This window comes from Crocodylus porosus, unplaced genomic scaffold (genome assembly GCF_001723895.1).
Source record: "Crocodylus porosus isolate Cpor-Errol unplaced genomic scaffold, CroPor_comp1, whole genome shotgun sequence".
In the NCBI taxonomy this organism is placed as follows: domain Eukaryota; kingdom Metazoa; phylum Chordata; order Crocodylia; family Crocodylidae; genus Crocodylus; species Crocodylus porosus.
Window position 1 is genome coordinate 6,923,224 of NW_017728940.1, and position 21,442 is coordinate 6,944,665.

At 43.3% G+C, this 21,442-nt stretch overlaps 1 protein-coding gene across 2 annotated transcripts in view; it reads right to left on the bottom strand.

Moving 5' to 3' along the window:
• The window catches only part of CTPS1 (CTP synthase 1), a 29,715-nt gene that overhangs the window by 1,833 nt on the left and 6,440 nt on the right, over window positions 1–21,442 (bottom strand). Inside the window, exons 6-18 of one of the 2 annotated variants that reach the window (XM_019548040.1) lie at window positions 19,785–19,868; window positions 19,454–19,534; window positions 15,358–15,509; window positions 12,886–13,018; window positions 9,854–9,942; window positions 8,733–8,827; window positions 6,924–6,986; window positions 5,964–6,007; window positions 5,002–5,098; window positions 4,688–4,743; window positions 4,502–4,598; window positions 3,683–3,827; window positions 1,839–1,929 (exon numbers count right to left, since the gene is read on the bottom strand). In XM_019548040.1, the coding sequence (XP_019403585.1) occupies window positions 1,845–1,929; window positions 3,683–3,827; window positions 4,502–4,598; window positions 4,688–4,743; window positions 5,002–5,098; window positions 5,964–6,007; window positions 6,924–6,986; window positions 8,733–8,827; window positions 9,854–9,942; window positions 12,886–13,018; window positions 15,358–15,509; window positions 19,454–19,534; window positions 19,785–19,868 (1,221 nt within the window). In that variant the 3' untranslated portion in view covers window positions 1,839–1,844. Of the gene's footprint in view, window positions 1–1,838; window positions 1,947–3,682; window positions 3,828–4,501; window positions 4,599–4,687; window positions 4,744–5,001; window positions 5,099–5,963; window positions 6,008–6,923; window positions 6,987–8,732; window positions 8,828–9,853; window positions 9,943–12,885; window positions 13,019–15,357; window positions 15,510–19,453; window positions 19,535–19,784; window positions 19,869–21,442 lie in introns of both variants that reach the window. The other variant, XM_019548041.1, reaches the window with a different exon arrangement.

Sequence of the window (21,442 nt, forward strand, 5' to 3'; positions counted from 1 at the left end):
ATAAACTAGAATAGGGGTTGACAACCTGTGGCCTGCAGGCTGGATCCAGCCATTTTATTGGGCCTAGAACACCAAGTGGCTTCAATGGCACAATGGCCAAGAGAAGCAGCAGTGGTGATATTGTGGGTGGGGAGTGGTGGTTGTGGCACAGGCTGTGTTGGAAATGGCCTGTGCTTGGAACTAAGGTCTGTTAAAGTGCCCCCACCCCCGTTATTTACCCCCAACCTAGAATCCATGTTTTGCAAACCTGAAAAATAAAACCAAACTCTCTCCTCTTTGGCTGAGCCGAAGCACTTTGTCATAGGAGTCAAAATCTTTTTTCCTTGGGCCAACTATTAAAAACTGAGTTGAGCTCAGATATATGAACCCATATATTTCCTCATCAAGTTGGTGGTGGGATTGGAGGTATTAACACAGAAGTATCATTCCCTACGGGAAGTCGCTTTTTTATTTTGTTCGTCTCCTGGAATGTGGCCTCACAGTGGCCAGATGCCTCCATGCAACCCTTAGTGTACGTAATAACACAATGGGAGGCATTCCAAGATACTTGTAAGACACCAAGGGATCAAGACAACTTCATGGAGGGAAGAAGTGGTTCACAGAGTATTTCTGTGCTAAAACTGTTAGCAGCCTGATTTGTAATACAAGCATAAATGGTCTGGTCTCCTTTGACACTTCACTTTTTGCTTTGCATTTTGCTTCTGGAATGACAGTTCTCAGGAGAGGGAAAACTGGCCATCCTGACTGCATGTCTTTACACAACCAAAAAAACCGCTTTCTCTTGGAAATAAATGTGTGTAAATTCTGTTTATTTTGAAATATAGCAACTATGTAAGAATGTGAAGAAAAATATACCCAAGAGCAACAGAGGAACTTCCATGCCAAGAAAAAAATTCCAAGAGGAAAAAATCCACTTCAAAAATGAATCACAACTTTCCCCTGCTCCAAAGCATCCCAATTTTCAGGAGTTTTTTAAATGAGAAGAAAGTGTTTTAATAATAAACCTGACTTCAACAGGTGCTTTGCTCCTGCAGTTACTATTGGAGCGGAGAGAGCTTAAAATCTCATGTCCCACGGCACTGTTGTAAAATAGAAACCTGATATTTAAAGAAGAAATGGGACAGTAAGATGATGTTTATACCTGCCTCTGCCAGCAGACAGCAGGGGGGAGTCACTTGGCTGGCAGAGTGAAGCGCTCTGCCACCAAAGAGGACTTCTGAGTGTGGATGCACTCAAACTTCTTCCAATAGAACTGGACTTCCGCTGGCATAGCTTTGTTGTGTGGACATGGCCCAAAAAACACTTTTGAAATAAAATCAAGGAGCCAGACAGACAGTTGAACCTACAAATAATAGATGTGGTCTCAGGCTAAGTGAATCACTTACCAGGCTTTCTTCTCTCCCATTCAAAAGCACTTTCAATTGCATATACATCATCTCAGTTAAAAAACCTACTCAACAGAATAATGACGACTTTTCTTAATCCTCAACTTTTCTCTCTCTTTGGTATGAGGTCTCAAAACGACATTTCTATAGAAGTTAAACCCTATAACTGATTCTGGGTTTCAACATCTCCTATTTAAAACAGTAAATAGTATGTTATACTTTGTGTAGTTCAAATAATAACTTCGCTGTTTACCTAGTTTCTTAAGAAAAGGGGACACAACAACCCAAACAAACTTAAGACACTATGCACCACTCAGAAGAACACAGACTGCACGTATGCATATGCAGCACACGAGCACTCGTATGGGATAGGTACTTGCTCCAGACAGGTTGAAACATACGTTTGGAGGGAGAAGCAGGCAAACAGAAACAAAAAAGAAGTTTGAAAGTTACCAAAAATTAATCATGATTTATTGATGGGAACTTCAGTTCTGTGATCTCCGAGTCAGGTGAGCTGCTGCCACTTCTATCACTGTAGGTATCCCTGCAGAATTTAGAAAGCTTTAGGAAAAGAAGCTTTAATGAGATTATCCCACAGAACTGGCCAGCCAGCTAGCCTCAAATGCCTTAGTTTTAAAAAGCATAAACTCTTTGGGAACCAGTCTGCAGATTATGATTTAGTGGTAAGTAGTAGTAGGCACAGAAGACTGACGGGTTTGGGGAAAACACTTTGTTGACCTTGTCTCCAAAGGCCTTCAGAGGTTGTCTTTGGCACGAAAGGCCTCTAGGAAATTAGCACAGCCTCTCACCAAGTACCCCACAACCAAAACATCAGGGATGCTGGCTTTTAAGTTTTAAATGAAAGCCCTGAAAAACAAGTGGAGCATAAAATTGTAAGAATTTCCTTCAAAAAACAAAGCAAAAATACCTAATAAGTCATGTGTAAAGTGAAGCATGCTATACTTGGGAATTGTGTAGTTTCTGTGTGAATGAAGTTAAATCACAACAACATGGTGTAATTTCAGAAACCATTCATTCTACTTTGTGCATTTCAGAAACCATTTATTCCCTCATAAAAGGCAAGGAGAGCACCAACGATGCATCAGTAATGGCAGATTAGCTATAAAAAAAATCCCTAACATGACCCTTTCTACTCCAGACTGCTAGTGCAAAGGGCCTCCTGCCTTTAATCTGTAAGTAGAATTTATTAAATGGGAACTATAAAATCAGAAATGGGAGACACTAGAAGCCAACCCACTCATACCAAAGTCAATGCTCAGCAACACTACACCACATAAGCATGTTAGTGCAATGAAAGACAGACTCTTGGCAACAGGACATGAATTGTTTAATTAGTTGATTATACCAGCCAAAAAATGCTCCAAATTACTTACGTCTCCCACCCAATGCAAACTGGTTGACACTTTCAGTTCTCATTAGTTCACGCCAACAGCCTCAGTATTGTCAAGGTGAAGATACTTTTACATTTAAACTCATGTTAATTGTGTATCTGCTTAGCTAAAAGATTCAGAACAACAGGGTGGGACCATGACTGCCAGCTATTACTCAGCTACCATTATATGAACTTTCTGTACATTAACATTGTAACCCAACGATAGGAGCTTCTGTGGCTTCCTTTTGCATTAAAATATTGCTACTTTTGCTGCTTCTTAGTCTCTTAATTCTTTAAAAACTGTTTCCATGAACTCTGGAGTTGTATAGTTAGTCCTTTACAAGCACTGTTTTTCTATGTGCTTATGAATGTCACGACTGGCTCATTTACACCAACAATGTCCACTGATGAGAAAGGTAAGGAGGAGGGGCAGAGGTCACCAGTCAGAGGACTTTATGTATTACTACATATCTGCTTTGTGTAGTTACACTATACAGAAGGGAACAGGTGGGTCATTAAATTTATTCTAAAGTCAAGAGAAGGAGTGCAGGGCAAGGATGCTAGAAGCCTTTGCTAGTTTATACACAGGACAAGCCTGATTGCAGTGCTTTGTAACAGCCCTGGGGCTCCCTGTACCTAAAGGAACAGTGCAAACTGAGCACTGCCTATCCTCTGCAAGGAGTTAGTCTTCCTCATGGATATAACTTCCCTATGTGGAAGTATGGTTCAACAGCCCCCCTCAACACAGGTCAGGATGAAGGAGGTGTAAGAAGGGAAGCTGAAATAACAAACTTGATGCCTTTGTGTCAGGCATGGTGGGGTCCCCATTCCTCTGTCAAAAAAGAAAATATCCAGCTCTAGTACTGCACTGTAGAAAGACAGGCGGGTACTTGTTTGAACCTACCTGGGTGAAAGCCTGCAGCCTTTTTGTAGATAATGCACGAGCCTTGCTGCAGAAGCCAGGAGGAGACCAAAGTATGGGGGAGATGGCTTTATGGGTCTGGATAGGAACTCTGGATGATACTGAACTCCAACAAAAAATGGATGTTCTAACAGGAGAGAAAAAATCAGAGTCAACTTATTGATAAGACAGCTCACCATGTCTTAGGTTTCAGGGGCCTGCTGGCAAACTTTCTGACATCTCCTATTGGCACCTACTACTGACAGGCACCACAGAATGTTACTGGGGTCCAAGCTGCCCTGCTCAATAGACAATCCCAAGTTTCAGTCAAATGCAACCCTGGCTCTGGCCCCTTCTCTGCTCTGGAGAAGACATTTCTTTGTTCTGCCTTTCCTGCACAGACCAACAGAAGCAACTCTTAGGGAATCAGCAACCTTTTACGACCAGCAGGCCAGATTAACAGAGCTAGGTCCAAACAAAAGACTGCTGCTTCTGATCTGGCTGCGAGCACTTCCCACCCTGCCACATAGAAGACATCCTGCAAAATTGCTGATAATGCCCCAACTTCATAGGCCAGACAATGGCCCGGCAGGTTGGAGCCAGCCCATGGGCCACAGGTTGCTGACCCCTGCTCCTAGGCATTTCCTTCCTTGTGAGGATCTGTTAGTTTATTCCGATGGTCATTATTTAGCATTTCATTCAGTGAAGGAAAGGAGCACAGATTCTGCCCTGATCCCATAGATGAGCTGACATGCCAGACTTAAAAAAAAGTCACTCCCTGCCAAATACACCAACGTATAACCCAAATGCATAAGTGCTCACCTTCCAACTCAACTATTTCCATTCGCTCTCCTTCCTCATCCTGGCCTACAAACTTCAGGCCCTGCTCTTCAAAACTACTTTTCAATTCTGGATTCACCTATGGAAAAAGAAATCAGAAAACATATGATCTCTCGTGCTTAGGCTCTGTAGCAGCAAAGTCTGCAAAACGCAGAACACAATCTGTACCTCAAATCTGTGTCTGTGTCTCTCTTCCAGGAAGTCATGATCATTATACAGTTTTCCTGCACCAAAAGATGATTTGTCTTAGACGTAATTATCAGGTGGAGTCATCAGTTTAATGTTCACATTTTTTCCTGTCTTATTTTCCATCACCATTCCCCATATTATCAATAAAACATGCAACCAGTACATGTTGCGTGGATCACGCAAGCCTTGTCCAGAGATGATTAAAAAGCTGATGTGATTGATTACCATCAGAACCTCCACTACCAGATCAAAAAGGTAAAACAAAAAAAAAAAAAACCAAACAAACTACATACTCATGATTGAATTCTTGGTTTGGAAGAGTGTTCTTCTTTTTCCAAGCCTCATGGTCCCACCCATTTGCCCAGGATTATGTTCTGGCATGTCTATGATCTGAGGGAGCATATTCAGATGGTGAAATATGATCAAAGCAGGAAAAAATTGTCTTAACAGGATTCAAGTGAAAACATACAAAAGACAACACAGGAAAAGAACAATGAGATCTAACTGTACAAAAATGCAGCTGTTAATTTTTGCAACTCTCTCAGTAGAGAAGGGCGTGTCATTGGTCTGTCGTATATATTCTAACGTAACCAGTACCTCTCACAGATTTTCAACAGCAAAAATATCAGAACCTCCATCTGTATAAAAACTTTACAAGCTTGAGATTTTAAACATATTCCTTTTTTGCTGGTGTGAGAAAGCAATGTTTTAAATCACTAGAGCTGATGTCAATCTCAGTCCGCTTGGTTTTGCTTCTGGCTAGCCTAACTGGAATTTTATGGATTTGCAACCCCACTTCTAAGTAGACAGAGATTTGGCCAAATCAAGATAAAATTCTATGACTAAGTCAGCATTTGTGCATGCTAGTATCTGGGATGGTCTCTAACATGTACCACTTTGCTCATATCCTTAATTCCATCACAAAACTCACCGATTACTATGTAAAAGTCATCCATGTTAAAACTGCCTTTAGATTCTTAACAAAGATAAAGTTATTTATTTTACAACAATGTGTCGGGGGGGGGGGGATGGGGACCAATACCGATACATTATAACATGCCAGTTCCTCATCTTCTAAGAAGTGGTAAATCAAACTGAGATATTCTGGAATATTAACAACATATACACTTCTACCAAAATAACAAGAGGTGTTAACTCAAGGTCTTTGGTTACTTCTGAAAAGGTAGGTACATAGAAAACACTGCCAGCCTGCAAAGCCATTAAACATATGGCATTCAAGTCACTCCATACTCACCACGGGATGTGTAGTTTTGGGGTCAAATTCTGTAGAATTTGCATCTGTAAAGTTATATTACTGGATTAAAAGCAAGAAGTTTCTTACAAGATACAAGTATGGCTTTTCTTCAAAAAAAGGCAGAATTCTTTTTCTCACCTTTATCATCAAAATCTGCTGGGACAATACAGGTAAGCGGGAACCACGTGATGTGTCCCAGCTACTTAAAAAACTGAAATACATTTATTGGCTTTCTTGGACAAGAGCTTAAGCCCCATATTTATTAACTGTTATCTTTCTGATGACAGAAAGGTCATTTGTGACAGGGACACTCTGGGAGACAACAATAATTCAGTTTTCAGCTTGTTTTAATAATAGCGTGATAGGAAAGCTGCATAGTATTCTACACATTCAAACTTTTGTTTCAAGATCTTTTCCAGCCATTAAGCAAACTGGGACTGGAATCCTAGCATCTTGGGCACGGTGACAAGTGTCCCTCGCCTCACCAATTTTTAGATTAATGGGTTAAGCAAAATTAACTTAGTTTTTCTTTCTTTCAAAGGAAAGTTGGAATAAAGTTTCAAAGGAGTTTGTATTAATAATAACCACCCCCCCATCTTCGATATACAAATAAGACTTACACAATGGTGCCCAACCTTTTAGCCCTGTGGACTTGGATCAACTGGGGCCTAATCCTGCCATGCAGAGCTTGGAAAATTTTGCAGTGAGGTAGTGGTGGCAGTGTTTATTGTCACCTCTTCCCAAAAACCAAGTTTCCAGACCGATGGGGAGACCCATGAGCTAGATCACGCAGCTCTGTGGGCCAGATCCAATACTGATGAAGTATCATTTTTTGTAGTGCACTTGTGTGCCACTGTACACCCTTTGGGAAACTGCTAAGATCTGGGAGCAGCCAACCCCATCACCACAATCAATCCATGAATAACCCAAATTTGAAAAACTGTTGACTGGTGGAATCACCTTGCCAGCCAAGAACATTGCGTGCAAACTCCACAACTGCCAGCTGCATCCCCAGGCAAACTCCTGCAGAAGGAAAAAGAAAAAGTATGAACGCCACTCCAGGCAGCGAGCTGCAAGTTCCTCCTGATCACAGTGCCATCCCGGCAAGGTTTTGTGCTGCAGTTAATGCAGACGGTCTACAACAAATGGAAGACTGCTACTTTACAGTGGAAGGACGGGCTCATCGTTGCATTACTGACTGAAGATCCGAGTTCTGTTTTTGCTGTGCCACAAACTAGGTGAGGTGTTGAGCAAATTATTTTCTCTATGAGCCTCAGCTCCCTATCTACAGAACAGGCTAATATTTCTTTTCTGCCACCAGTTGTCCAAATAAAGAATTACATACTTCATCCCTTGTATAAGCAGAATTCACTGAATTCCTCCATTCTCCCCAGAAGCTCCCACTAAGCCAGCCACCCTCCCTCTCCATTTCAAGTATTCCCTGCCATTCCCTCATGCCCACGGCTCTGAATTTCTTTCCAATGCCAGGGATTCCAAGCATACCAGTTAGCATAAATATTTTTTTTTTTGCTTGCGAGAAGTCATTCATCATGCCCACATTTTAATCTCTCTGGGCAGGACAGGCAGAACTGAGATAGGGTGCTACTATGTCATAAGGGTTTAATGATCAGATGCCCTGATCTAAGAACACATCCCCAACTAGATCATCCCAAACAAGACTTTGTCTAGCTGGATCTTAAAAACCTCCAAGGATGGAGAGTCCACAACCTCTCTGGGTAACCTGTTTTACTACCCTCCCAGTGAGAAAATTCTTCCTAATATCTAACCTAAACTTCCCTTGTTGCAACTTGAGCCCATTGCTCCTTGTTCTGTCCTCAGTGGTAGCAGATGACAGTCCAGCTCCATCCTCTTTGGAACCACCCTTCAGGTAGTCGAAGACTGCTATTAAATCCCCTCTCAGTCCCATCTTCTCTAGACTAAGTAAGCCCAGTTCCCTCAGCCTCTCCTCAAAAGTCATGTGCCCCAGCCCTCTCACCATTTTTATTGCCCTCCACTGGACTCTCAACTCATCCATATGCTTTATGTAGTGGAGGCCCAAAACTGGACACAGTACTTCAGAACAATTGCAGAGAAAGGCAAAGCTGAGGGTAGTATTAACCAGATATTAAAGACTCTGTGGCCTTGCACCTTGCTAAGTGTATACTGCCTAGTGCAAATCATCTTATTTGAGGCCTCACATGGTACCTTTATACTGATAATACAAATCTCTTCCTCAGCATGGACAGCAGCCAATCTTACTCCAATGCTCCAGTGGAGGTAGTTTTCCTATAGTATTCAAAGTCAAAATAAAAGTGGTGTATTTACAGATAAATCCCTACTGCTGTGTGAAAGTGTGTTAAAAAACAAAACAGTATCATCTGTATGCAGCACTAGCCTCTTCTCTACTAGCTTCCTTTAACCTTTTTCTCATTCCATGCATTTCTAGAATTAAATCAATGGGAGAATGATTGCAATCAAGTCCATCTCAAAGAAAATCTGAATTTCTTTTGAATATTCTGAAAACATTTAAAATGCTGTGCTGTTAATCTCTTAGTTATAACATTATCTATCAGCAGTGTTGTTCTAGCCCAGATGCCTGCAACAAGAGAATATTAAAGGAGAAAAGAAGGAACAGGATTGGCTGGTGCAAAATAAGATGTCGGAGGTGAAAGTAGGACTCAGACTTCAGTTGTGTCAGTCTGACCTTGTTTTTCCCCCCTCTCCCAACAGTTCTTGGCATTATTAAGTCAGGCATTTTAGATTTCTCACCTAGGAAGGGCTTTTTCTGTTTTCTGGCCCAGGAAATAGCTTGAATTTTCCCTTCTGTTCCTCGAACACCAAACCCACCTGGAACCAGGACTCCACTGTACACAGATGAAAAAAAAAAAAAAATCATCCACATGAAACATGCCAGTTTGCTATATCCTCAAATTACACTCTGCAACTATTTTGCTTCAAGACCTTAGGATCACATCTCACCAATTTACTTTGCTACTAAGGACTTTTTTTTTTTTTTTTTTTTTATACACAGTCATAAAAGCTGTAAGATGCTAATAAATGGCAAAACCCATACTATTTTAAAGGGCCTTTATACAAGTTGTATGATTGTATAGGAAAGCATGTGTCAGTGCAGCCCTGGACTATATGGTATAAATTGTTCCAGGAAAACCTAAACATAATGCAGGCTACAATACTGCTATTCTTCAGATGTTCTGAAAATTCAAAACCATTTATACAGCCCGACTCACGTGCTCTGCAGCAAATATCTATTTGCCAAAATATGTTAAGACAGGCACCTCCGAAAGAAACAAATCAACTAAACTATAATGTAGTTTGTCCCAGCTGCACCTCCAAGAACACTAGGAACATAAAGGTATTACTGACTTCACTGATTATTATACCCATCCCACCTTGCTCAGTGGCCCTGCTCCAGAGCCCTCTCTGCAATGAAGTCTGTACCCTCTTCCGCATACCCCCTTTCTTAAGAGATTTACCCCATACCTGCACTCTCCTTCTCCTTCCCTTGACCGTCCCAGCCATGGCCATCACCTCTAATCAAACTATTGTTCCTCTTCCTATGCTCTTCCCAATGGATGTCTCTGACTTCAAGCTTATCCCCACCCTTTTTCCTTCCTTTTGTACATGACTGGCTGGTTTTGACTTCACCTATTTCTAATCACATTCTCACTGCTGCTCTCCCAATCACCCTCCCCATTTACAGTACAACTCCTAATTACATGTTATCTTACATATCACTGTAAGCTCTTCAGGACAGAGACCCTAGCTTGTGTGTGTGTGCACAGCTCCCAACAGTGGCATAACTGCAATCAATAACAAATCAGAAACTGTCAGCAAATGCTAGGGCAATCATATCTTCTCCAAAACCTTACTCAGCACTGCAGAGCTTCTGCCAAGCTTCATGGTATCGCACTGGATCTTCTTGTAGAGTAGCTGGCTCCAAGTCAGCAGAGTCAATGTACTGTTAAGAAACCCAAGAGCAGTTGGGTTGGCACAAGATTTCATGAAATCTAGGTATAAGAATATCCCTTCCCAATGGCTCAGGATTGTTTTCTGTCTGTACATCTGCCACTGTTTTATCTGGTTTATTTTCTACCTGGAGGCCATGAAGCTTCTTGCTTGTTACTGCACAGTCTCCAGTTACAAAAGATGCATACCACGGTGTCTGTAGTTTCTGTATGCTTCCTACCTCATTCACTGAGCAGAGCGGATAGCAAGTGATACTGGCCCAACCAGTAAATCAGACAGGCCTGCAGGACTCTGCCTCATTTAGTACAAATTTTGGCTGGTGTCTGGTATAATAGGGTTCAACTTCACAGGTGGTCATCAGATCACTGGAGCCTCCCTCAGCCCTTGTTAACCTGCTCTTTGGACAATACCCCCTTTCGCCTACCACACCTTGATATCGTTTTCTTTTAGAAAGAGGGAGGCTGCCTCAGGGCTGCACAAGCCTGACTGCACACTCCTGAACTCAGGTGTCTCTGCTCTCTGCCTTAAAGGCTAATTACATGCCTCTGACAGCTCCTTACACCACATCCATGCCTCGCAGATGATGCTCGTTCCTCTCTCTCTCCTCTTCCTACATGTGGCCCTCCTGGGCTGCGGGCTCCCAGCCCCAGGCTTTGGCCCTCCTGGGCTATGGGCTCCTTGGTCCCCTTGGTCTCCAGCTGTGACTCCCAGTCTTTGGCCTCTATCTCTGGCTCGTGGCCCCACTCTTAGGCCAGTTGAGACTCACAGGTTCCCTTGGCCCTGCCAGTCTCCAGCTGTGACCCCCCTCAGCCTTTGGCCCCTACCTCTGGGCCCAGGCCCTGTGAGACCTCAGGGGTCGGTGGCTCTGCTGACACTCACCCCTTTTAGGCTCAGGCTTTCTCCCTCTGGACCCCAAGCCCTATTCTGTGTTCCCAGGGCTCTTTACACCTAGACCTGCTGGGACCTTCTCCTCCCCTTAGTCCCTCCCTCAAACCTCTCAAATTGCTTACCCCAGTTCAGATGTTGCCCAGGAGCAACTTTTTCCAGGGCTATCAGAGCTAGACTCCCTGAACAGCTCAGGCCCTGGATTTATATGCTTCAAGAGCAGCCCCTTTCTGGCCAGGGGACTCTAATTTGCCCCTGCCACCTGCAGGCTGCTCCTTTTCGTGTAACAGGTGCACCAAGTGCCCTATCACAATGGGCTACATTTAGAAAGGGGGTTAGCCAATAAAAAAAGGTCAAACATCCTGTTATTAAGTGCATACTACCATTCTGAATGAAGGAGGGATATTGAAGAACAAACAATGTGTAACCAAGTAATTAAAGACTGAATTTTGATGGGACAAGGGACCAGAGTTAAGGTTTCACAGACACCTTTAATCTTGGCATTGACCAATTTCTGGGTGTCATAATTTGCCATTTCAGTTCTTTTAACAAAAACCTGACAATGGACGAACAGCCCTATAAACCCTGCCTAACAGCTACATGAACAGAACCCATGAAGCCTATAAAATATAGCTCCCATATTAAAATCGACTAGTTCAATCGAGTGGGTGTAGGAAGGGATTTGTTCTTAATAAAAATCTGCCAACAAACACAGAATGGAAGTGGTGAAAAGCAACCCGACCTTGATAAAGTGCTGTAGTAAATTGTCAGTGCACAATCGGATAACTGGTATCAAAGACATAGTCCAGTATTGGTTAGAAGCAGCCTGATACTAAATTACCACATTTACTCAACTGCAAGATAGTCTTTCCCCTCATTCACCATAGGTAAAACAAAGCCTCATCTTAGAATCAAGTATCAGCAGCAGTGCAGGGAACCTGGCTTAGCCAGAGACAGCAGCAACAACACAGGTTCCTCCTCTGCCCAGCTCCCTGCCTTGTCCCATCTCTTGCTAGTAGGGAGAAGACACCAGAAGGAAGAATCTGAAAGCTGCTGTTCCTGTTGTGTCCCTGCATGTACACTCTCCAGAACTACCAGCTGACGCAGGCATGGAGAGAGCCCCACAGCTGCTCCTGACCTGTGCAGCAGAGAAGCTGTGGCAATATACTGGTTCCTCCTTCCAACCTGCTCCTGGTCAGTGGGAGAGTTGGAGGGGGATGTGGGAGGAAGAGAAGGAGGAATCTGTGTGCTGCTGAGCCCAGCTGCTCCTTGCAGTGTAGGATAGGAAAGGTTCTGGGGCTCCCGTTGTGCCAGGATCAACTAGGGAAACAGGTAGAATAGTGGGTAGGTAGCAAAGCAAGTGGTGGGATGCAGGCAGTGGAGGGGTAAGTGGTGGGGAAACAGACACAGGGGATGGGGTAAGTGGTGGAGGCGGCAGGCACTGGAAGCAAGGGGTGGGAGCAAGGCTGCCTGCTCCTCATTTCCCCACCACTTGTCCCAGTGCTCCTGCTTTCCCCATCGCCTGCCCTGCTGCTTTCCTGCCACATGGCTGGGGATGAATTTAAGACACCCAATAAAATCAGATTCTAGACATGGAAAACTATAACAAATTTATAAAATTTCCCATTTCTAGAATCAAACTGGGGGGACCGTGTTAAATTCAAAGTCATCTTGGATTCAGGTAAATACGGCACCAGGTCAAGTTATCACACAAAGAACTGCTTACAGTAACTGTTAAAGACAAATTGTTCATTTAGAGTTCTCTCACAAACCCTTTCTGCTCTACCACAGCTTAAATGTGCAAGACAAAACATGCAAGGGAACCAATTCCTGCATCTGCATTGTGTCGGTGCCTCTATACTTGTAGAGTGACAGGAGAGTTTCTTTGGTTGAAACTGCACGGATCATAACCGAGGGGTTGATGCCGTAATCCACAAAGAATGTTTCTGAATCATTCTGAAATCAAACGATTCAGCCAATATTGAGGTATGTCCTACAACTACACATAAATCAGGAATACCAATCTACTCAGGAAGGGAAAAATACATACTTTGATCTCAAGTTTGTGGTTGATGGCCAGGGCGGAATGTTCCAGAGCTTTAATGACAGATGCGTAAGAATCAGAGAATTTTGTGTATTTGCCAACAAGTGCAATGGAGCAGGTCTCTAGCAATCGGTCATACCTGAACACATAAAACCAAACAATAAGATGGCTTAGTATTAGTGAGAACTGCAAGTACAAATAGCTTTTCGAAGTTTAGTCATTTCATTTAGGTGCATAAATGAGGGCTCTGCTCTTGCAAACTTGCAACCAGAGGTGCTGCCCACTTTGAAAATATGACCTTGTAGGGTCATCATTCAGAATGAATGCAATACTAATGAGGAACTAAATCTATCTGATAAGGGAAACGTGTTACTAAGCAGCTGTGAAGAACAACTCTGTGCAAGAGAATAAGCAATTACTCACCTTAGGTTTTGGATTTTCTTTGCACCTATTTGGTCCCCTGCTCCCTCCAATACTGCCTTAGTTGCACTAGATCCAAAACTGTCAATAAGCTGCTAAAATTAAGGATCCAGAGATGACAGTTTACTTTCACCTTGCACAGTATCATCTTCCTCTACTCATCCTAGCACAGTTCACAACAGAAGCTGAAGGCATAGAAGGGACTCCTAAAACCCACCCAATCGACTACACATACAGATTTCTGAAGTTTGGCAATATAAAATGCTGCACATCAAACCTCATTACAGGATCTGAAAAGTCACTGGATTCTCTGGGCCTAATCCTAAATAGTCACGACTTACTCTTAGCTGTGCTGCACAACTGGAGGTGCTTATACCACCTTTGAAAAAACTCAGACCAATTATCAAGAGGCTAAAAAATGGGTATATACATAATGCTATTTCAGGCATCCTGTTTTCAATGCACCGATACCAATTATTATAGGACTATGTGCATAACAGACTCCATTCAAGTTAGAGACTTTAATAATGGTATTTCTAAGTAGAGGAGATGCTGAGAGACCACCCCCCCAGCTTTGAAACAAAAGCAGCAATAAACAGCCTGTACCCTAAACATACTTCATTAATCACATTACAGACAATGGTGTTGTGAACACTATTTTGTTTTACCCGTGCAATCATACTTAGCTATATTCTAAAATCACATTTAATTCATTTTTCTCTATCCAGCTGATAAGTATACATCATCTTTATGAAATTCACTGGAAGTTGCTGTATGTTAATCACACCAGTAAAATTTTGAAGTTAAATTTTAGTTTTCTTCCTCCTCTAGCTTTATAAAGCAGATCTACAAGATATTTTGCTTCCGACCAAACAAGCAGAAGACTGGTTATGTCAGCAGCCACTCTCACCTGCAATGGAGCAACAAGTGAGCTTCTAAAAGGTAAGCTCTGTTTAGCACTTAGAGTATTATTAGATTTACCATTTTGTTATATATAAGAATAATATGCAGTACTGAAAGTTTCAAAAAATATTTGATTGCTGACTAAAGTCAATCTCATCAATTTACCAGGGACCGGCTCTCTGGTATCTCCGGGCGTTTTTACATGTGCTTAGGGTAGAGCGACAGCACTTTAATTAGAGCAGCTCTGAGAGGTTGCGGGGGGGGGGGAATTGCCATAAAACATGCAGCAGCTGTTATGTTCTATAGCGAAGTTTAGGGACCTACTTAAATCATTGTTTTGTGATATGCACAGAAACCAGTGGTGAGGGGCAGGGCTGCTCCTGGGGTTTCATGGCCAATCAGCAGCATGGGGGGGCGGGCCTGGCTCACTGTGAAAAATCATGAATATAGCAGTGGTTGCCCTAACTGGCCTTCAAAATCGCCCACCTGCCTCCTTGATTTCAGTAGGTCCCTTATTCATCCAGGTTTGAAGTTGGAGCAATTTTGCTACACTTGTATTGCTGTTAGCATGTTACAGGTGCTGTCCCCTCCTAATCAGAGAATTTCAAAGTCAGCTAATAAACTGCCCAATTGGAGCAGGGCCACGGTGAAATCTGGAGTGGTTGCAGCCAGCTCCATAGTCCCCACCCTGAGCCCAGCCTCCACCGAGAACAGCCTGGATGGGTGCACATGTGCACTTGTCCAAACCCACACATTACACTCTTAGGGAACTGGTCCTTTGTTGAGCTGGATTATAGGAGAGCAATAACGATTTTACTGTAGCTATACTTCTATCGAGGCATGCTTTGGAGTCTCTGGTATGCTTTCATAAAACTGGCCCACTTAGAAAAACCCAGAGCACGTATTCCTGTTCAGGTTTAAGTAGATACCATGCTAAGAGCACAGAATCCAATTTCAAAGTCAGTTGATAAACTGCCCAATTGGATCCAATACTGTTTTTGTTTCCTTTTTCTCTTTCTTAATAGTTAAATAGGTAGAAACACAATGCAATCTTGTGAAAAAATAACCCAAAATGGGCATTAGAGTAACCATTCCCATTGACCACCAAAGCAGGTGCAGGATCTGACCCAAATGATTTCCTGTGGTGGAGCTCACCTGTCAGCCATCTCTTTCCATTTCATAAGCATCCTTCTGGGCTGTTTCTCAACAGGAAGATCAAGCCTACGTCGAAAGTAATCAACAACTCCCTGCTCCTCTAGTAACAAAGGAACCCGGTAGATGGAAGAGACATCATGAACACAAATAACCTGTTCATAATATAGAAGGTTTATTAAAATGTATACACAAGCACTCAACTGACTGTATAGAGACAGTAGGACATCAGACACTCCTGCTTTAGAGGTGCACCAATACACTGGTCCAATATTGGATCTGTACCAATATAAAGAATATTGGCTGTATTGGAAATTGGCCTGATGCGGGCAATAATTTGGCCGATAAATGCTTGTGCATGTGGGCAGCTGCAGCACAACACTTAGGCAGTGAGGAGCAAAGCCAGCAGCATGCAGAGCTGTCCATTGTGGTGGAAGGGGACAGGGAAGGGAAACTGCAGGGGGGTGGGGGGCAGATCAACATCCCCTGCAGTGAGGGAGGGAGCAAAGGCAGGTGCTGCCCAGCCAGGGCAGGGCATGCGATGGAGCCATGGCTCATCTGGGCGGTGAGGGGAGGGGGAGCAGCTCCTGCCGCTGCCTGCACTCCAAGAAGTCATAGGCAGGGAGGGGGCGTGTCCCCCAGATCTGCGCAGGGCGGGGTGGGGTGGGGCGTGGCAGGCTGCAGCTGCAGACTGGAGCCAGGGTTGCGCTGGGCTCTTCTCGGCAGGGGCTGGGCTCAGGGAGGGAGCTACAGGCACCCAAAATTTCACTGTAGCTCTGCTCCTCGTGCCGCTGCATGCCCAGAGCCCCAGCTCTTCCTGGCATGTGGATGGAGGCGGGGCGTAGAGCCAGCACTACGCCAGGCACGTGGCAGCGACACTGGAGCAGGGCCATGGTGAAATTTGGAGTCCGTAGCCCCCACCCTGAGCCCAGCCTCCACCAAGAACAGCCTGGAGCAGCCCCAGCTCCAGCCCGCAGATGCAGCCTGCCCAGATCTGGGGGCACCCCCCGGTGCACTCTCAGAGTGGAGGCAGCAGCAGGATCTGTCCCCCTCTCCCCCGCCAAGTCGCGGCTCCGTCCTGCACCCTGCCCTGCCCCAGCTGGGCGGCACCTGTGCCTGTCCCCTCCCTCACCATGGGGGGCACTGATCTGCCCCCCTATACTCCTTCCCTCCCTCTTCCCCTTCCACCACAACAGACTTACAGCTGCATGCAGCTGGTATCAGAAATCAAATCAGTATCGGCCAATATGCCTCCTTAAAAATCGGCTATTGGTATTGGCCCCCACAAATCTCTATTGGTGCACCCCTATCCTGCTTCTTTCCCCTTCAAGGAGAAAACTGCATCATTCAAAAAAAATCACTGAAAAGTAGGAGGGTACTATTTTGAAAAACTGCTGTATTAATTCAGTTCTGAGTGAATGTGTGCGAGTCACACTACACCTTTTGGCTGTCTCAGTACAGGTAACAGACTGAATGGGACACCAAGAGTGAATTCAACTCCCTTCTTTTACCCACCTATTTTAAGATCACAAGGTCTCTGGGGTATGGACTATCTTATTTTAAGATTATAGTCCCCAGATCAATTGGGCTCTCCACATACAGTCATACAAACTAAGTAGTAATTGATCTCTTCAAGCAGGAATGAAGCATGTAAATGGGGCAACACTGGGAAGCTAGCACTATAGTCATCATCAATAGAGAATTTCAGTTTGCAGGTTGTCACTTGGGAAATATTATAAGAACTGTTTCAAAATGGTTAATTTACAACTAATCAAACTACTCTTAAATCTGTAAAAAGAATTAATTTCAATCTTTCTGATCCACTGAAAAAAAAGAAAGGAATTTTGGTCACATACTATTTGTCCACCATGACTTTGACTGCACTTAAAACTTCATAAAGTGTACTGATACCACTTCACAGACTCGAGCAGAAACAGATTTTAATTATTTGCAGAAAAAAAGTAGTAAGTAGCAATCAATTCTGTTTATATGGCAAAAAGCATTCAGTCTGCAAGAATGATGGTTAGAAATGTGGCCATGTTAAAAAAAAAGGCATTCATTTATTATTTTTCTGAAAAATTAATTCAATTTACTTCCATGTAACTTGAAAGGTAATACATATGGATTCTATTCTGATTTAGACATCAGTATAATTGTTTATTAAGGTCCAACCGAGGCACTTATATCAATGACAATGATAATGATAATGAAACAGTGCCAGCAACTGGACTTTGCAATGAACTTTAGAAACCCTATCTGTAAGCTAGACAATCTTACTTGAATTCCCGAGACAAAAACATGGCACCCTCCAATTATGAAAATGAAACTTCAAAGACCACAACCGAACTTAAAGATTCTAACACTTGCAAAAGTTCATTTTCAGAGTCTAGCTTCTTTCCATCTATATTCAATGACCCGTCTCCAGCAAATAACATTTCCATATAATTTAAACTATGTGCTTCTTGAGTGCCAACATCCTGTTTGCACAAAAGAAAAACAAATATATACCAAACAGAATTCAGTTTTCCAGTACAGCCTCTTCTTATGAAATGAATAAGTCAAATGGATGGGAAGATATGGAACATTAGATAAAAGTATTGTGTGAGGAGCAGCGTGCAACGCACTCAAATCACAATAACTCAATTTTGGGCAAGTAAGTTTTTGGCTCTAAACAATGATGTTAAAAGGCACAATTTTCCCAAGGTATAGAACAAATTTGAAAGGTTAATAGAAACCTTTGGGATGTTTGTACCCAAAAGCTTCCAAAGAAGAATTTTTCCAGCTATTTCAGTTGATCTAATAAAAGATATCAGATTTACCCAAAGAACCTTGTCTGCCTTTGGGAAATAATTTCCACAAATTAGACAAGTGATTCTCAGCCAGCGTGCTGGGGCACCCTGTGATGCTCCTGTAAGACGCAAGAAGATGAGTAAGGTGTTAGGAGATAAGAAGATAAATTAAGCAGGTAAGAGCAGGCTCACGCTCGTCTCTGCCTGAATGATTCCCCATCCCTACTGCCAGACCCTTCTGCAAGGAAATAAGTATTGTAATCTACAAGTAAGTTTTTGAACCTGAGTGGTACTCAATTCACAAAAGTTATCAAGGGGTGCACCTTGAATCCAATGAGGGGGTGTCTCAAGTGTAATGGGGCTGAGAATTGAGAGAGAGAGGCGAAGTTTCGGTTGCCGATTCAATTTGGAGGAAATTTGGCCCAATTCGTTGGCCATATCTCCGAATCTAAAATGAATCAGGAGACCAATAAAAGGGTCTGAATTGATCTGGAAGAGATTTGGAGATTTGGTCACTCCCTGCTCACCAACACAGGGAGCAGGACCCAGCTTCATGCTGGTAAGTAAGGGGTGGAAGGCGACCATGGGGGGACCCCCACCAGGCCCCATCCCGTCTGCTCCCTCAGCCCCCCCCGAGCACTCACCAACCCCCACCTGCTCTCCCAGCCCCATCAATGGCTGCCCCACACAGCCCCAGCATCCTGACACTTTAAAAAAAAGCCCCGCATTCATTGGCTGCTACAGCAGCCATCAGGGCCTCTGGGGGCTCGTGGCAGAGCCCCCCACACAGTGAAGGGAATCGCCCCTCTGCCTAGCAGGAGCCAGTGAGTACAGGGTAGTTTTTCGGTTGTGTGGTTTGGGGTTTTTTTGTTTTGTTTTTTGTTTGTTTTTTTAAGTGCTGGGACACAGGGGCCGAGTGAAGCAGCCACTGATGGGGCTGGAAAGCGGGCGGGGGATGTGGCCTGTTTGATTAGGAGATTCAGCCAAATCAATTCAGAACAGTGATTCAAATCACCGAATCGAATCGCTGTCCCCCAAAATCAGCCAAATCTTAATCCAAAGGAAAAAAAGTAGGCGATTCACACAGGCCTAGAATTTATCTATAAGTTTTATATGTTTTAAGACTATACAAAGGATAAACAGTTGGATCCATTTTTATATTTAAGACACATAGCCACGAGAGAAAAGCTGTAAGCTTCAAAGGAACTGTTGCCCACAGCATTCGTGTTGCTTGCAGCATTGTGCCGCCCGCAGCATGGAGCAGCAGGAGTGCTGGCTATGAAAAAGGTAGAGAGGTCAGTGATCTTTACCTGCTCTGGTTCTACATGACAGAACATGGAGATCTTCTCCTTTACAGACGTATCCAGTGGGGTGGAACATCTACACACAATCTAGCAGAGAAAGCAGCAACACAAAGATTGTAATATAAAACTCAGAAATTCATTTGCCCTGTCACTAAAAACAACCCTTTTTAGTGTCAAGTTCCCATTCCTTGGGGAAAACGTGCTGCATGATTTTAAAGTGTATTATTTCTATTGTACCATCAATATGCAGCAGAAGCCTGTCACCCAAGGCTTGATTTGTATCACAAGGATTGTCACAGGGTATCAGCACCACTCTTTAGTTGAATGCAAAACTTACTAGGTCTGGGGAAAGCCCAAGTCCTCTGAGCTCACGAACACTGTTCTGGGTGGGCTTTGTCTTCTGCTCTCCTGTAGAACTTGGCTAGCAATCAGAGAAGATTTGGAGAAGCAATCAGAGAAGCAATCTATTATCGTACTAATGTTGATAGGTAAATATACAGAATTCAATTGTAAAGCTCTTACATCTCCAGGAACCACAGGAGATATGAATCATAGGTAGGGATCTACTTAAAGCACATGAAGGGGAAGTAAAAATTACAGACCACTCATGGTGCCCAGTGCCATTTTCAGGGTCTTTTCATGGCAAGCACTCCTTCCCATCCCCTGCTGATAGGCTGATAAAGCTGTCTTTCATGCAGCCCCACCCCTCACCACTGATTGGCAGAGAGGGGCAGGGCCACACAAAAGGCAGCCTTCTCAGCCAATCAGTGGTGAAGGAAGAAAGGGGCAGCCACCATCTTGGCTGCTCTCTTTCACGTTGGTGGCTCCCCGCCTGGTGGGCTGTGAGGCCAGGATGCTGGCTCATAGGGAAAGTCATCTTTCAAAAATTGCAAAATCATGAATTGCATAGATCCCTAATCATAGGTCAGAGATCCTTGGTTTATGGGATAGTATTTGTAACAAACATTTTTTCCTCTCATTTCTGACATTAAGTACCAAAAGTAAGCAAGCAAAGACCAAACTGCCCAACATCTACAGAAGCAGTTATGCAGTGGCTGGGCAAGAGACTGTAGCTAGGCAGGAACCTGAGGTTTCTTTTACTGCACAGCTGGAGGAAACGGGAAAAGAAAATTTCATTGCGCCCTATTCCAGTAATTCATAATTAACCGTCTAGTTAAACTCCACCCTAATATCTACATCCAACAGGATGAGATAAGCACATAAGCTGGATAGATCAGCCCCAATTAAATAAATGGCATTAACAATATCAGCTGCCAGTATGCTTCAGAGTTAGGAAGACTGTCCAGTAACTTCAAAATAAGGCAGCTGTGCACATATTTGAGCAACCAAAGCACATCATATGCTGGTCTGGGGTCTAAACAATGAAATTTATAAAGAGGCCAGAAGAGACTATGTTTTAATCTTTCCATTTTATCTTCGCTTGGAGTGTCATCTTAGAAACTTAAATACGTTTCCTTTCTTTACACATTTAGTGCATAAGATTTTTTTCATTCCCTTTCTTGCAAAGCCTATCAATGTTTCCCTTGCTTCTTTGTTTCTCACCTGTATCAGTGATTTCATTAGTTCCACTGCAGCTTTAGCATGATTTGTTATAGGAATTTTAAAAGGAATTAGATGGCAATCAGTGAGTTTACATGATCTTGAAGTGTCAAGCCTTCCTAGTGAGCGAGTTGGTTTGATTAAATATGCAAGTCATGTTAAAAACACTCAAAGAAATCATCCAATACATTTTATGAATCTGATACAATGCGGAATCCAGGAAAAGGACACAGGCAGGGAGAGATACTTCTAAAGGGGCCGAATAAGAACACTACAATCCACTTCTCATTACACTGGTGCAGGCAGCACAAAATGCAAAGTAAAGAGGCTACAGAATTTCACTACTCTAGCAGGTAAGCATTTTACACCTATTGTACAGAACTATAAAAAAGCTTGTAGGGTGCACAGAAATAGAAAATTTGGCTCTTAGACAAA